The sequence below is a fragment of the Bos grunniens genome, chromosome 10 (genome assembly GCF_055505025.1).
Source record: "Bos grunniens cultivar Pamir isolate PY7600 chromosome 10, Bosgru_T2T1.0, whole genome shotgun sequence".
NCBI lineage: Eukaryota > Metazoa > Chordata > Mammalia > Artiodactyla > Bovidae > Bos > Bos grunniens.
Window position 1 is genome coordinate 80,731,147 of NC_141174.1, and position 16,224 is coordinate 80,747,370.

Here is a 16,224-nt window from a genome sequence, read left to right on the forward strand (position 1 = left end):
GCCTGCTCATATCTGTAGTGCAGTTTACATTTTAGTTAACTTATTAATTCCAGAATTTATATTTACTTAGTATTCTCTATTTGGTGAGACCATTGTCATACTTTCATTTAGTGCTCTAGACATGGTTTTCTTTAGTTATTTGAATATGTTTAAAATAGTTGGTTTAAAGGCTTTCTCTTAAAAGTCTAATGTATCTGTGTGTGCATGCATGTGTGTGCTAAGTCACTTCAGTTGTGTCCAACTCTTTGCAGCCCTATGGACTGTAGCCCACCAAGCTCCTCTGTCCATGGGATTCTCCAGGCAAGAATACTGGAGTGGATTGCCATGCCCTCCTAATGTATCTGCTGCTGCTAAGTTGCTTCAGTCGTGTCCGACTCTGTGCGACCCCATAGATGGCACACTGGAGTGGGTTGCCATTTCCTTCTTCAGTCCATGAAAGTGAAAATGAAGCCGCTCAGTTGTGTCTGACTCTTAGCAACCCCATGGACTGCAGCCTACCAGGCTCCTCTGTCCATGGGATTTCCTAGGCAAGAGTACTGGAGTAGGTTGCTGTTGCCTTCTCCACCTAATGTATCTAGGCTTCCTCAAAGACAGTTTCTACAGCTTTTTTCCTTTACTTTATATAGGTTCTACTTTCTTGTTTCTCTCATGCCTTATAATTGTTGAAACCTAGACAGCTAAATAGAAGGCAATGGCACCCCACTCCAGTACTCTTGCCTGGAGAATCCCATGGATGGAGGAGCCTGGTGGGCTGCAGTCCATGGGGTCGCTAAGAGTCGGACATGACTGAGCGACTTCACTTAAACTTTTCACTTTAATGCATTGGAGAAGGAAATGGCAACCCACTCCAGTGTTCTTGCCTGGAGAATCCCAGGGACGCGGGAGCCTAGTGGGCTGCTGTCTATGGAGTCGCACAGAGTCGGACACGACTGAAGCAACCTAGCAGCAGCAGCAGACAGCTAAGTAATATAACATGGCAACCCTAAGAATCAGATACTTCCTCCCCTCCCAAAGTTTGTTGTTGTTGTTTGTCATTGTTTGTTTAGTGACTTTCTAAAACTAATTCTATAAAATCTGTTTTCTTTGTCATATGTGGCCACTGAAGTCTCTTTTCAGTTAACTTAGTGGTCAGCTAATGATTGGACAGAGATTTCTTTAAACACCTGATACCAATGAATCTCTCAGTGTGTGCTAAAGGACTGTATATTGAAGTGCACTTTCAACACTCAGGCAGTTGACTCCTGTGCCACAGCCTTCCCTTTCTGCTTGTGTGACCTCTACGTAAGCCCAAGATGACAGCTTAGGGTCTTTTTAGGTCTTTCCTGAGCATGCGTATAGCCCTGTGCACATGGCCTTGATTCCCAAGAACCTGTTGTTCCTTTTCAAAGTCCCTGAAGATAACTCATTCCCATAGCTTTTCTTTTGATGCTTTTTGATTAGCCTTTTATTTGTTCTAATTGATAGTCAACTCAGGCAGCCTAAACAAATGCCTCTAATTGTTTGCAACAAACACTCGTGGGGAAAAGGCTTTTCCCGCTCGATGAACTCTAAGCTCCAAGTCCTGGTGAGTTTGGCACTTTGTTGCGGTTCGGTTGCTAAGTCATAAACTCTTTACGACCTCATGGACTACAGCACGCCAGTTTGGCACCAAGTCAGGTCAAATAAAGGCAGCCTTGCAAGTGAAGTCTTCCAGTGAACTGCTAGACAGGTGAAGTAATGACAGTTTTCTGGGATGAGGCTTTGAAAGAGTTCTGACCCCATTCCATCTCCTATGATGGTGGCCAGACTGTTGGTTTTCAATGCTTCCACTGAGCTGGACAGGGAAAAGTGGGACTAGGGCAAGTTAAAATGTCACAAAGCTCACTGTTCTTACTCACATTCAGTTATTTTTCTGGAATAAACTTTACCCAGATTGTTAAAAACCACTTGTTAATTTCCAGAATTCTGAAAAAAGTCCACTCTGACAATTTTTGCCAGATTTCTCATTCCTTTTATGGAGAGACCCTGTGGACGTCCTTACTCTGCCATTTTTACTGATGTCACCAATTTAACGACACATTGTGTTTAGACATTCTTTCTGGTAATCTTCAACTTAGAGGGGAAATCAAAGCACAGATACATTGGAGCACATCAGGGCAGTGTGCTCATGATCCTGGCCTACAAACTCATGAAAGGGAAAAGACAGTTTCATAGTGATCTGCTGCTAGGTGATCTGTGGGCTTTTTCACTTGCCTTTAGCCTCAAAGCCAAACATACATGCTGAAAATCTTTGATCCCTAGTTCCTTTGCCCTGGGCCCCAGAATATCTGTATCTCTTCTCAGTTCATGGATTATCTCACAGACTCGTTTTTATGCTTTCCAGTAACGCCTTCACCAGCTTCTACTCACAGCCTATCTTATAGGTAAGTAACAGTGTGTTTCCTTTCACTTGAGATCTGTTCCCACTGACATTCTGCCGGCAGCTCTGGAGTTATTATCTCCACTGACCTGTAATACTGAAATTTATAATCTACCTTGTAAACAAAAGAGAAGATTGAATAGTACTGTGTCTAATACACATCTAAATTATTTACTTGTATTCTCAGTTGCAAGCAGGGGATTTATTTCCTCTATGGCTTAAATGTGTAGGCTCTTCCTTTACACATGCCTTTTACTTTAACTTTTCCTTTTTTCTGTTGATGCTCTTGTTTCCCCTCTTTAGAGCTTCATCTGCCTCCTCTGGACAGGGGGTCTTTGCTTTCAGACCGTCTCTAAATAGTGGGGATTCAGGTCACACAAGAGTCTTCACCCCTAATAATTCAGGTAAGTTAATTTAACATTCCTAAAGAAGTGATGCTTCAACTATTGACATATATACTAAAATGACGATTTCAAGGTGAAAAGAAGTTGAGATTTTTTTACATGCTATTCTAGACCCTGGAAAAGCATTGTCTCAAGTTGTACTCCTTAATTTTCTTTAAGACCATTTCCTTCACTTTGGATTGTGAAGGCAGGCTTTGGATTGTGCCTAATTTTCACTCATCTTATCCCTTATACCAGTCTGCTATAATATTTAACCAGAAGATTTGCCTGTAATATTAAACTGGCTTTTTTTTTTTTTCTGTTGCTTTTGAGATCCCTATGTTGGAACACTGCTGGGAGCTAGTGCTCAGTGAAAATGATAAACCAGCATCTTTTTTCTCATGTTTTCCAAGATACTTTTGCTACCAGTCCTTGCGATAAGGGTCTGTCACCTTCCATAGCTCACCAAAATCTTGATATTGTCTTTACGTCTTTCTATTCATAGTTAAATTCAAATCTCAGACCTCCATGTCAATACCCCATCCTCAAAGGAAAATAATGGGCATTATAACTCACCTCTTGAGTTACTTAGCTAACAGCCTTTTCTCTCCTGAGTAGTGTACTACAGATTAAGAACCACTTATTTAACCTGATCCATCAATAACAATACTGAGGAAATACCCCAGGAAGTTATCTTTCATCATCCCATTCCATCCTTAAGGTCAGAGGCAGAACAGAACCACACTGGAGAGCCTTCCTAGTTTCCAGCTACCAGTCCTACAGGTGAGCCAGTCTAACTTGTCCGCACATGAAAACCTCAGTTAGGCCTGCACACTAAACGCCTCATTCTGGTGTCTTGTTAAGGTCATAAAATGTAACCAGTGAAGAGGGAGGTAGATTTCAAGTGTGGTAATTTTTCAGAGTGGTCTTAAGTTTCAAAGATTCTATTCTACTGTCAGAGTAGCCTCCTGGTTTGGGGTTTAAAAATTAGGTCACACAGTTGTTGTTTAGTCGCTAAGTCATGTTTGGCTCTTTGCGACCCCATGAACTGTAGACTGCCAGGCTCCTCTGTCCTTGGGATTTCCCAGGTAAGAGCACTGGAGTGGGTTGCCATTTCCTTCTCCAGGGGATCTTCCTGACCCAGGGATCGAACCTTTGTCTCCAGCATTGTCAGGTGGATTCCTTACTGCAAGGCTTTAAACTGAGAGGTCTTGGCCATGGTGAACCTAATAAGTATGCTAACACAAATAACATTCACCAAAGTTTCACAGATAAAGATTTTCAGTGGAATATATCTTTTGGATAGAGATACTGAATGAACTAGGGAAAGCCATTTTCATTTCTCCAGAGAGAACTAGAATAATGTTTTGTAAATTTGTGAAACTATGATTCTGATCCAGAAAACAAAAGGAAAAGGGCATGGGAACAAGAAGAACGGTTTGTAAGGAGCTCTAAGTTTACTTTTAAGTCTTGGGTTTTTGAGAATATTTAGACCAAGCTCCTGGTGACCTACTAAAGGTAGGTAAATATTTTGCTCTCAGACTTCAAAATGCCCTTTATTTTCATCAGCAAGAAATTAGGGTCTAAGCCTTAAAAGGCAACACTGGGGGAAATAACATCCCTCTGTGTGTGTGCATGCTAAGTAGCTTCAGTTGTGTTGGATTCTTTACGACCCTACAGACTGAGAGCCTGCCAGGTTCCTCTGTCCATCAGATTCCCAAAGCAGGAATACTGGAGTGGGTTGCCATGCCCTCCTCCAGGGTATCTTCCTGACCCAGGGATTGAACCCACGTCTCCTGTGGCTCCTGCCTTGCAGGCAGATTCTTTACTGCTGACCCACCAGGGAAGCCTCTCTAAGATCCTTGTAAATGGAGGGATTAATCTACAGGTGAAAGAAAGACTTGAGACATATAAACCATCTGCAAGTAAATGTTCTTCAGTTGGATCTCGATTGGAGTACACTGTATAAAACCATTTTATGAGACAGTTGAGGAAAACTGAATATTTAGTGGACATTTGATTAAAGAGCTTTTAATGGGTTTTTTTGGTAGGCATGATGCTGTTGTGGTTGTTTTTTAAAAGTCTGTCTTAAAAAAATGTCTATCTTTTGAAGATGCATACTAAAATATTTATGGATAGAAAGTTGAATGATTATCCTAGTTTTGCTTTAGCTTCATCTAGTGGAGCAGGGCAGTGTGAGGGAGCAGAAATCAAAGAAAATTTGCCATGAGTTAACTGTTGAAGTTGGGTGATGGGTACATGTGAATTCATTATATTACTGTTTTTGTATTAAGAATTATTGAAGAAAGTACCACTCACCCAGAGACATAATTCTGCCTCCCTGGTAATGGTCTCTGGGTATGGTAGTCATGTTCCAGCTTTCCCCAGTTTGATTTTAGAAATACTCTGCCTTATCACCGTAAACCAACTGAAACATTCCAGTTTCATAAGTGGCGACATAGCCTTTGTCACACTGGATGTATCAAATCTTATAAGTTTTCTTGCCATGGAAAAAACTATGGGGAAGCAACAGCAATGGTTTACTGTCATGCTAAACATCATATAATGAGTTAAAAGGGCCTTACTTGCCCTTTTTTATTATAAACGCCCTTAACTGCCTTCCTGTCCTGTGCTGCAGAATCTCTACCAACAGAGGCAGATGGGATTAGCCAGAGGGAGAGAAGCATGGAACACTCCCAGATAGACCACCTTCAAGGTCTCACCTATGCATACTGCTGAAGTATGGACAGAGGCATCTCATACTCACTTAGGTGTGATGCCCTTGGAAGATGTACCCCTGCCTACACCCCCGTTTCATTGTATACTTTCTCTCTCTCAGTCTTTACCCTATACCTGCTGTATTACTTCCTATGAAAGTGATCAGGTCAGACCTTCAGGAAGATGTTTACTATCTCTCCCACAGGATACAGATAGCTCCCTTATTTCCTGAAACTTGAAACAAAGGTTATAAAAACAATTCTTGGCATCATTGGGGTGGTGTGGGGTGATATACTTATTAACCATGTTTTATTTCTGGATTTTACTTTTTAGCTTTGTATATATTCTCCCATTGTCAGTGTTAACAAGCAATAACTCTGTTCCTTGGCCTATTATAATTTTTCTATTTCCCTATTGTTTCCTCTGTACCTAGATACTGTTAAATATGTTGATTTTCCTTTCTTTCTGTTTGGTAACAGTTGGAGACACAGGCTTGAAGCCCTACTAAAGTATACAGATAATGAAACAAAGAGGATGCCCTTTTATTGCTACTGTAACTCTGTTGACGTCATAAACTCTCAAATGGTGGGATAAGCAAAGAACACTACCACTGAGATCAAACATTTATTCTTCTTTGGGTAGTAAGGGGTAGAAATGAGGGATTAAATGGGTGGGCCATAGCAGGTATACCTTAAGTGAAAATATTGGAAAATTGAAGATAGCATCCGCTAGAGATAAACTAGGTCTTAGGAATGACCTTGTAGCTGAATAGGATCCCATTACCCTTTCTGAAACTGAGCTTATTTTTAAAGGCATTTCTAGACTCCCCCTCTTCTGAGATAGAGCCTACGCTGTTGCAGGTGCAGAAAGCAATCTACCTAGTAATAGGTACTGATCTATTTCAAGTTTTGTTCATTTACTTTACCTCAGTATATCCTGCTGCTTTGAAAATAAAAAGTATACTAAATCAGAAAGTGGATGAATTTGGTTCCATTAATCTTTAAAGGAGAGAAATGGCAAAGTGGAGAGAGAAACAATTTTATTTTTGGCCTTTTTATTATTAGTCTAGCAATTTGGGGCTTCCACTCTTTTATTTCTAGATGGTTAATCCACTGATATCTTTATATCTGACCCCAACTGATCAAAACCACTCTAAAACAAGGACTTCTGTCCCCAAGACAGATATTATAAACAGGGGGTAAAGTCTCTTTTCTGGACACAAATTAAACCAACACCAAAAAGATTAAAAAATCAGTTTCTGTCAAACTAGGCAGGAGGGAGTGTCAGGTTTGTAAAACCAAACCTGGAATCTATCTGCACCGTCCTCCCGAACAGCAGACACCATTCCCTCTCCTCTACCCCTCTGTAATCTATAATTCTACTTTTTTAAAAGGACATCTCCCCTAATTCCCACCTCCAATAAATATCCAGTCTAAATTATTCTCCACCCAATTATTAAACTTTTTCACAAGCTCCGGGGGGAAGATTTACCCTGAGACAAACAGTGAACAGAATGGGGATTTTTGGAAAGGTACAAGGCATAGTGGTCCCAGTATCAGAAATGAAAACATTCTGCTCCCTGTGAGATTCAAAAAGCAGCAGGAAAACATAGAAAGTCAAGCTGGTATGAGGAGAGGAAGTATTTGTGATTGACTGGGACGTAACTGACATTCTTAGCTGCATTATGCATGAACTTGTGCTCAGAGAGAAATGGGATGCAAGGCAGCCTTATATGCCGGGAAAATGCTGGGACTGGAGTCGTATTAGAAACTTTACTCCTCCTTTACAGAACTCCATGGCTGTGGGCCAAAGCCTAGCCTCTCTGTAGAACAGTAAGGGGAAAGAACAGGGATATGAAAAGAGCAAGAGCCTTTTCCCAGACCCATAGCAAGCCCCTCACTGAGACTGGAGGCCTAGATTTCTGCCCATCCGATCCCCACCTCGTTCTGTACTCCATGGTCACCCTCCCTGGTCTACCCTTACTACATCCCTGTCCCCCATCCTCAAGAACACAAAGTTTTTCAGTTTTTTGCCACAAGGTAAGTTAAAAAAAAAAATGTGGTTTCTTTGTTTAAACAGTTACTCAGTTGGTTTGTCTTTTAGTAACAGACCTCCCCTCCCCCAGCCTCCCACTCAGTCCTGGATGATCACATCATCGTCATCATCGTCGTCGTCCTCCTCCTCCTCCTCTTCACCATCTTCTGGCAGTTCCTCCTCCTCCTCTTCCTCCTCTTCATCTAGACAGACCACCACTTCAGCTGGCTCAGGTAATCGAGAGTCAAACCAATCCAGTACCTGCTGGGTGCTAAGCCTTGATGCCTGACTCAGTTGAGGGATATCACTTTCCCGGAGCTGTTGGTGGGTTGCCCAGTACCTCTCCAAGGGTCGTATATCCGGTGGGGGTGGGGGATTTGGCAGAGGCGGTGTCTCAGCCCATTCATTCAAGGAGCGGGTTGAAGGTGGTGGTGTGGGAACTGCTGGATCCTGGAAACTAGGGGCACCAGGTACTGCATTGTCCCGAAACCACTTTAGTTGCCCATGCTTCAAGGCATAGCGTGTGTCACCAAACCACTGAATAATCTCAGGTCGAGGTAAACCAGTGATCTGCTCTAATTTATGGTAATCCTCTCGCCGTGCCCATTGGCACTGTAGAAAAAACGATTTGAGGATAGCCAACTGCTCTTTGGTTTTGCGCTTGGTCTTTCGCTGGCGTTGCATGTCTGGGGAAAGATACTCTGCAGGGCCAACCCTACCTGATGCTGAGTTATGCCTTAGCCCCTGGGGCCAGGCTGGCTCCAGCTGTGGGGGTAGTGCCTGTTCATTGGGTGACAATGGTTGTGGGGCACAGCCCAGTGGCTGAAGGGGCTTAGAGGTGGCAGGAGCTCCATTAGCCAGTCCCTGGAAAGAGGAAGAGGTAGAGGAAGGAGGAGTCACATTAGATGCTGACTCCTTCTTACAACTACTGGCAAGTAATGAGATGGATTGAGGCTTATCCCGAGCACGGGGCTGGTGGACAGCTGTGGCGTGGTTCCAGGAAGCAGTAGCTAGGCTGTGTGACTGGTCGGGACACCTGCCTGCCTGCTCCTTGGAGAGGCCACTGCATTGATGATCCTGCCAAAATTGTGATTGGTGGGGAAATGCCCCACTGCCAGGTACCATCAAGGGCTCCTTTGCTTTCTGGTGACTCAGTGACTCCTCAGGCTCTACCTTCAATCCTTTCATCTGGGTGGGCTCGCTAAGAGTCAGGGGCACTATTCCAAGACCAACTTGTTCCGGAGGTGGCACAGGAGAAGGAGGCATTTCCTCTGGCGGCCGCCCTGCATGATGAGTAAAAGAGAGAAGGGATTTGAAATGGAGTTGGTCCCGATGGTAGACTACTCGGGCTCGAGTCTCTTCAATTTCTTCAGATGACCAGCTAATGCCACAGCGAAGGCGCTGGGCCATGAACCAAGTCTTGACTTTCTCCATCTGCAGCCCATAGCGTAGGCAAAGAAGGGCAATGTCTGCTAAACTGGGATAGGGGAAGTAGCTGAAGGTTTGGAGCAAGTGTTCATTGCTGTCCAGCTCACTGGTCTGGGCTGCTTGGGTCCACACAAGCTGTAGCTCCTCAGAGATTGGAGGGAGGCAGATGAGGCCCGCAGGGGAGCTATTAAGACTGCTGGCCTCTTTATTAGGAGGCATGGTGCTTTCTGATTTGTGCCCTTCAGAGATAGCTGTAATAAGAAGAGAAACAGCTCGATCACTGGGGTTCCCCTTTCAGGCCATTGCTCAATTTCTACCAAACAAAACGCTGGACTCCAAAAACAATTTTCTATGTGTACTGTACTGGATTGCTTTTAAAGTATTTAACAATTTCTCATTTAATTTTCATAACCTTATAAATCATCAGAGCCTGCTATAATTCCCCCTTTAGGTATGAAATAACCAAAGTCCAGAGAAGTTAAATTATTCCAAGTCACAAAACTAGTGAGTGTTGTCACCAAGATGATAACCTGATTTCTGAGGTTAAAAAAAAGGAAAACATCCTTAGAGCCTTTATCTTTCCCATTCAAATTCACTTCACCCTCTAAGTTCATGCAACAAGAGTGACAGAATGAAGACTCACCTAGAAAACCAGAGATGTATGTAATCTCAGAACACTTTATCTCCTAACAGATTATTTCTTGAGTTATCTCTAGATTTAGATTATCTCTAAAATGTGGAAAGATTAGGATGTGTGAGAACGTGTGTGAGAATGTAGATTCTCTACAATGTGTGAGAATCTAGAAGGTAGAGAAGGTAGAACAGCACTGTCCCTCTACCCAGCTCCCTTTTCTTCTTGGTGGTGGAGTGTTGCGGGAAGGTGATTGATAGTTTAATTTTTTTCTAAGTCTCAGTAGGATGAGATGGGTCAGTGATCTGGGATGTACGGAGTTCCCCTTGGTTTTGGTCCAGAGAGGGTAGAGGGAGGTGAATGTTTCCTTCCCCAAGACATCCACAGAACAAAGGTTATTCCCCTCTTCCCCAGCCTTTGTCTCTTCCAACTGCTGAGTCTCTCTCCAGGGAGCCTAGAGAGCTCCCTCAGACCTTAATAGCCCCCTCCACACAGGGCCAGAGGCCTGCAGCTCTTATCTCTTCAGTCCAGCTTTCTTCTTAGAACCAAGTGGGCAGGCTCATTATAAACTGTAGCCAGGTCCTGCAAGCTACCCAGTGGCACCAGGGCTCCCAGGCTCAACATGGGTGTGGGGACCGCAGAGAAAGCCTCTGACTATGCTTCATTCCTGGAAACCTGCCCAAGCTCTTTCCCAGAATAATTCTGGGCCCCAGTTTGACCTTTTTTTTTTTTTGCCACATGGCTTGTGGGGATCTTAGTTCCTCAACCAGGGATTGAACCCATGCCCCCTGCATTGGAAGTGCTGAGTCCTAACCACTGGGCCACCAGGGACTTCCCTGGTAACCGAGTTTTAACTCAACTCCCTGTTAAATGCTCCCCAGGTGGGCATTAGAGACTAACATTATCTGTCACCCTTTACTTTTCGAGGACTCCCATCTGAGTTTACAAATAGTCCTTCTAATACATTACAGAGAGGACAGCATGCCTATGTAAAAGTTACAGATAGAGCAGTGTAATATCTGAAGTTTTATATGATGAATAGAAAAATTCGGCAGCATTCTAATGCATGTCACCATTCCCTTTTAACAAGAAAATCTTAACAAACTGAAGGCCATGCAGACCTTGAATGCAATACAGTTTGAGAACCTTCAGAGGGTAAGTGGAGGCAGCATGGCATAGTGGATACGAATGTGATTAAAGCCAGCATTACATAGGAAGTTTGAATCCCAGTTCTGTCTGAACTTACAGGTCCCTCAGTTTCCTCATGTGTAAAAACTGAAGATAATGTTGAGCGTATGTAAAGTTACATATGTTTTTACAGAGCACCTACTGTGTGCTAGGTGTCGTACAGGCGGGGCCTAGAGCTGTTAGAGGTAGAGGTCTAGGGTGAGACAGATCTGGGATGAATCACAGCTTCGCCACTCCCGAGAATGCTTGCCTAAGCCTTAGTTTCCCATCAGATTAAAAGGTCATAACAGCATCTACCTTGCAAGGTTATGACTAAAAAAATGCAACTGACATTATCCCTATACTAAAGGCTCAATAAATTAGAGTTTTTATCATTGCTTCAGCATCATGGGATGACTCTGATATAAGGTAATGCTCCTCCTAGACAACAGGGGAATGAGGCAAAGATGGAATATTTTAAATTACTGTAGCCAATCTGTTATTGCAGAGTCCTAATTCTAATGAGGAGTGGGGGAAACCAAGGTATCTGATTTTTTACTTTTTATATTTGGGGAGTTGGATATAATTCCAGAAAGGATTTTGCTGCTTTTAAAAAAAAGTATCAAAATGACTGCTTTAGAACTGAATCTATAATTTAGATATAAATCCTTTTTGATTGCTGCCAGGTGAATTTTGATTGCTGCTACCCAACAGGTTCATCTCAAGACACAGCTGAGTGGCTGTGAGGAAGTGCCTGCACGGCTAGGTACTTAAAACCACCATTTGGAAGTTGTGGCCCACCAGGAACACCACCACATCTAAGCTGGAGAATACTTGATGATCCAGTGCTCGACACCCACTCAACCTTATTTGTGCCCTATTTTTCTAAGGTCATGGCAACAGTTTAGATGTGAGGAAAAGGTAGCACAAGGAATAAAGCAGTCCAGCGTGAGGATGAAGACTGCTAGACAGGGAATAAGGCAGGTGCAGCTATAAGCCAATAAGGAAACAGGTTGCTTTCATTCATGTGGTCTGCTATCCTTAAGATTCTCATGGCTTGATAGTTCAGTATAACAGTACTGCAAAGGTCATATTTGGTATACTGCATATATCCACATTTCTTCAATAACACAAAACACAAGTTGTGAAAAGACTTTTTGATACAGAATGGTGCCTTAAAATTAGGACACAGCAGTAGAGCTGGTACCTCCCTGGAAGAATCTGGCTTTGATATAGGAGGAAACTAGAACCAGGAAATAGCTCTTGAGAACTATAACAAGGAGAGTAGATCCTACAGTAATCAAAAGCACAGTGAAGACACTATAGCATCTTGTGTCCTTGTACCTCATTTGGAGAAAGTAGAAAAAGAAAGAAATCAGAGCTGGAGAAATAAGGACTCCTCTGGGTAGAGTTGTCAGTGATGGTGGTACTATCAATTCTGAATTTACTAAATCTGTAACCATGCCAGATATGTCTTACTGCTACTTAAAGTCACCAATAAAAAGTACAGAGTCAGGGTAACACCCTTATTTCCCTTTGGGCTTTCCATACCCCTGGACAAAAGGCAGAAAAGTATTAATGGGCTGCCTTAAACTTGCAGTGTAGGTGTTCACACAAGGCTAGGAAAAAGAGATCTTCAGAACTTGAGCCTTGGCTAGGAATTTACTGGTGGTCCACTGGGTAGGACTCCACACTTCCACTGCAAGGGGCATGAGTGTGATCCCCTGGTCAGGAGACGTAAGATCAAATATGCGGTATGGTGTGGCCAAAAACAAAAATCTTGAGCCTAGGCTTAAGGTTAAAACAGGTGACAGTTCAAGTGAAGACCAGATGTGAGCCTGCTAAGTTCTCTAAGTCTTTATTCAGAGAACTGAAGAATGTTCCTGAATGAAATGTGTTTTCAGGGCCTTAAAGGACATTTAGTGATACTCAATTCATGTGCTTGTCACTTTGTGGATCATGACTCTCTTTGAAAATAAGAAGTTAAAGGTTTTCAGAAAGTTATGACTTACCTCGCACCCCGCCCCAAACATTCAAATTTACAGATTATAAATTATAATCTCAGGGGGTTCGCTGATTGTCCAGAAGCCCCTGTTAGAAATTCTGTCCTGTGTCCTCCGAACTTAATAAAGGCAATGGTCGTAAGTGCTTTAAGAAAACAGTTTATGAATGAATGGAAGGAGTGGCTGGAAGCCTGAAAGAGAATGTAAATTAGTTTAGAAGGGACTAGGTACTAGTGCCATTAGCTGGACAGAGTAGAAGCGAAAGATGTTCAATTGGTCCAGGAGCTTGGTTTAACTGACCCCCGCTGGATTACATAATCAGTACCCACAGTGCACTGGACACTAGAGGCTGGTAGTCTATTCTCTAGCATGGCAAAGTCATCTGCTTCCTTCAGCTGCCCTATGTGCTGAGGCCAGTTGTGTGTGATTCCAAACCTGCTTATGCCCCTTGTTTGTCTCTATATAATTAAACATCCTATAAACCTATGAAAATTAGTGCATTAAGAATTGTTTCTGAAAAAAAAAAGTCAGATGCTTTGAAAGACATAATACAAAGAAATGCACATTTTAAAAAAATTGTTGAGTTGGGAGTAGGCAAGAAAACTGTAAAAGACTGAGGGCTAGGAGACTTAAAAATCTCAGAAGTATTCTGCATTCATATTGCTTCAAAAGTGTTTAAATTCAGACTCCACTTTAAAGAAACCAAACCTGGAAATCACAGATGATGATGCAGTGGCTCCAGTCTGACGGCTTATTAGAAAAATTACCCGGGGAAACTTAACCCGCGGCATCCACCTCGTTCTGATTTACTTAGCCTGGATTGGGGCAGATGAAGGTAGTTTATTTTAAGTTCTCAGGGTGTAGCCAGATTAGAGATTTGCTTATGTAGTTGATATTAGAAAGACAATTGGGACTGCCAATCAGCAAACACAAAGAAAACGCTGGGACACTTACCCAAGAAATTGGTGAGATGAATGTACTTTTAATGACAACGCTTAGGATATGTATGCATCATTTAAAAAATTCCCAACTTTAACTGGCTTACTTTCAATTACTGCCATCTACCTATCCTCAGCATAAAAAGCCCTTCAAATGTATGGTGAGAAGAGGGTTCATACAAAATATATCATCTGGGTCCACATTACCAAATAGGTCTCAGCTTGAGTCTTCTTTCAGTTTAGAAGTCTCTGATTAGGAGGCAACACCAGGAACCTTTGAGGACTCAGGTTCTTACTTTTCTGGTTGGTTTTCTGAGTATGGCTGGGTAGAGGTCAGAAGGGGCAGTTTCTCTCAAACCTTTCATTCCCAAAGGCCATGCTCCCCAGGAATAAGGCCAGGTTTCTGTACGTGTGTTGAAGTCGCCAGGAGGCAGTCATGGAGGGGAGGAGGGGAGGCCTGGGAAGGAAACGTTTCTCCTATCCTCCATTTCGCAGGCAGTCTAGAAGGCTCCAAACTGGGTCAGAGAACAAAAAGTTGCTGCACTTGGGGCGATGAGCCCCAGGGAGCAGGCAAATCTCAACCCTCTCTTCGCCAAGGGCGTCCCAACCCGGCCTTCCCCTCCTATACACCCACTCACCCTCCCCCAGTTAAAACAGGGAACCGAAAAGTCCTGAGGAGAAAGGAGAGAGAACCGGACCACTTCGAACCTAGAATTCTCCTCCTCCCCCCAGCGCGGAGATGGGGCTCCGGAGGTCGGAGATCGTACAGGGACTGGAAGGGGAAGTCGAAAGGGCTGGGGATCACTCACCGCAGTCCAGCCCGGGCGGCGGCTCCCAGCCTCGCACCATGGGCCGGGGGGAAAGGGGGAGAAAGGGCAGGGGGCCTCCGGGGTGAGAGTGGGGTTGCTGCCCAGCGCGGCCTGCTCCGAGCCCACCCGCGCGGAAGGCCAGGACCGGGACTGCCCCCCCTCCCCGCCCCCGAGAGCGCGCCCGTCTAGCCCAGCCCTGCTCCAGCGAGTTGGAGGCGGGGCGGATGGGTGGGGTGGGCTCCAGGGGTGGTGCCAAGGTGGCCCGAGTTCTGATTGGTGGGAGCAGGCAGGCGGGCCCTCGCGGAACGGGCTGGGCCGGCCATTGGCTGAGTGGGTCTTGGTTGAAATCGGCTATTGGCTGCATGGGCCTCAGCTGGGATGCCTATTGGCTACGTGGGGCAGGGAAGATGTCCCCCCGGGCTAGGATGCCGTGAACAGTACCCCCTCCTACCCTCGCCTTGTGGGCGCCGGATCTTCGGGGGTACGCTGGGCAATGTTCCTCCTGGAATTCCCCAAGAAATTCAAAGCAGTTTGCTGAACTGTCCAAACCGCCTACAACTACTCCCCATTTGTTTCCTCCGGAAGGAAGACGTTTTCAGTATCCCTTTGCCAGTTTCGTATAGGAGACAAGCGTTCCCAACCTAGGGTCAAACCTCCGTCAGCAGCGTCAACTGTAAACGAAGCACCTAGAGCAACCGTTAACTTGTTCTCGAGATGGATCAAGTGTCTTGGCCACCCAGAAAAATGATCCTAGCAGCCTGGCACCTTCCGCCGCTTCCCGGGTCCAGTTGTCACCAGACAGGTGTTCTCAAAGATGAAGTTCTAGAGGGGGTCACCTCATTAGCTCTTGCCAGCCCCCGCCCCCCCAGGCCCTCCTAGTAAAGACTACCTGGAGTTGTGCCTCATGTTGGGGGGCCTTGATTTTGCTGTCAAGAAAGGGATTATAATAAAACGGGCTTTCTAACGACTTAGTATTGCACACACTGCAAAATTCTGGGCCAAAAGTTTGTATAGTTAGGATTCTGTCTTCTGACCAAAACTTGGGAACAATACTTTCTGAAGTGACTCTTCTGTTCTCATGATAGTCTTCTCTTGTTTATTTAGGTCACAATAGCTTATATACTCGGAGAAGGCAATGGCACCCCACTCCAGTACTCTTGCCTGGAAAATCCCATGGACGGAGGAGCCTGGAAGGCTGCAGTCCATGGGGTCGCTGAGGGTCAGACACGACTGAGCGACTTCACTTTCACTTTTCACTTTCATGCATTGGAGAAGGAAATGGCAACCCACTCCAGTGTTCTTGCCTGGAGAATCCCAGGGACGGGGGAGCCTGGTGGGCTTCCGTCTATGGGGTCGGTCGCACAGAGTCAGACACGACTGAAGTGACTTAGCAGCAGCAGCTTATATACTTAAAATAATTTATAAAACAGTTTCAGAATGGTGCCCTGTATTCCACATATCTCGCCACTCCCCATATACCCTGTAAAAAGTCAACCATCATAACTGATACTTCTGATTCTTCATTGCTCCACACTAAGGTCTAGAGCTCTTTAAAGGTTGCCAAGCATGAGAAATGTATCTCTAATTCAGCTTTTTCTGTTGACTCTGCATCTGCCCCTTCCTCCCTTCTCTCAGTACATTTGGTAACAATCCCAAGTCCTAAGAGCCATGCCCTTCAAACTAGTATCCCTTAAAAGCATGATAGGAGTAAGCAA

The 16,224-nt window shown here is 44.3% G+C and overlaps 2 protein-coding genes across 10 annotated transcripts in view; one reads left to right on the forward strand and one right to left on the reverse strand.

Moving 5' to 3' along the window:
• Positions 1 to 6,473, forward strand: part of RNF212B (ring finger protein 212B) — a 30,996-nt gene extending 24,523 nt beyond the window's left edge. For all 3 annotated transcript variants that reach the window (XR_015135175.1, XM_086322434.1, XM_086322435.1), the window contains 4 exons: positions 2,363 to 2,402; positions 2,702 to 2,802; positions 3,503 to 3,564; positions 5,420 to 6,473. Coding sequence is in view for 2 of the 3 variants with exons in the window: in XM_086322434.1 (XP_086178560.1) it covers positions 2,363 to 2,402; positions 2,702 to 2,802; positions 3,503 to 3,564; positions 5,420 to 5,485 (269 nt within the window). In the remaining variant the exon portion in view is untranslated. The remainder of the gene's footprint in view (positions 1 to 2,362; positions 2,403 to 2,701; positions 2,803 to 3,502; positions 3,565 to 5,419) is intronic.
• Positions 6,111 to 14,715, reverse strand: HOMEZ (homeobox and leucine zipper encoding). 7 transcript variants are annotated; one of them, XM_086322421.1, is made up of 4 exons: positions 14,510 to 14,715; positions 13,471 to 13,577; positions 12,772 to 12,953; positions 6,522 to 9,212 (listed from the first exon to the last, which is right to left on the reverse strand). In XM_086322421.1, the coding sequence occupies exon 4, from the start codon at positions 9,178 to 9,180 to the stop codon at positions 7,633 to 7,635; it is 1,548 nt and encodes a 515-aa protein (XP_086178547.1). In that variant the 5' UTR covers positions 9,181 to 9,212; positions 12,772 to 12,953; positions 13,471 to 13,577; positions 14,510 to 14,715; the 3' UTR covers positions 6,522 to 7,632. The 7 variants fall into 7 exon arrangements, with proteins under 7 accessions (XP_086178550.1, XP_086178547.1, XP_086178546.1 ...); XM_086322420.1 differs by lacking the exon at positions 13,471 to 13,577 and adding an exon at positions 13,908 to 14,215; XM_086322419.1 differs by lacking the exon at positions 13,471 to 13,577.
• Positions 14,716 to 16,224: the final 1,509 nt, after the last annotated feature.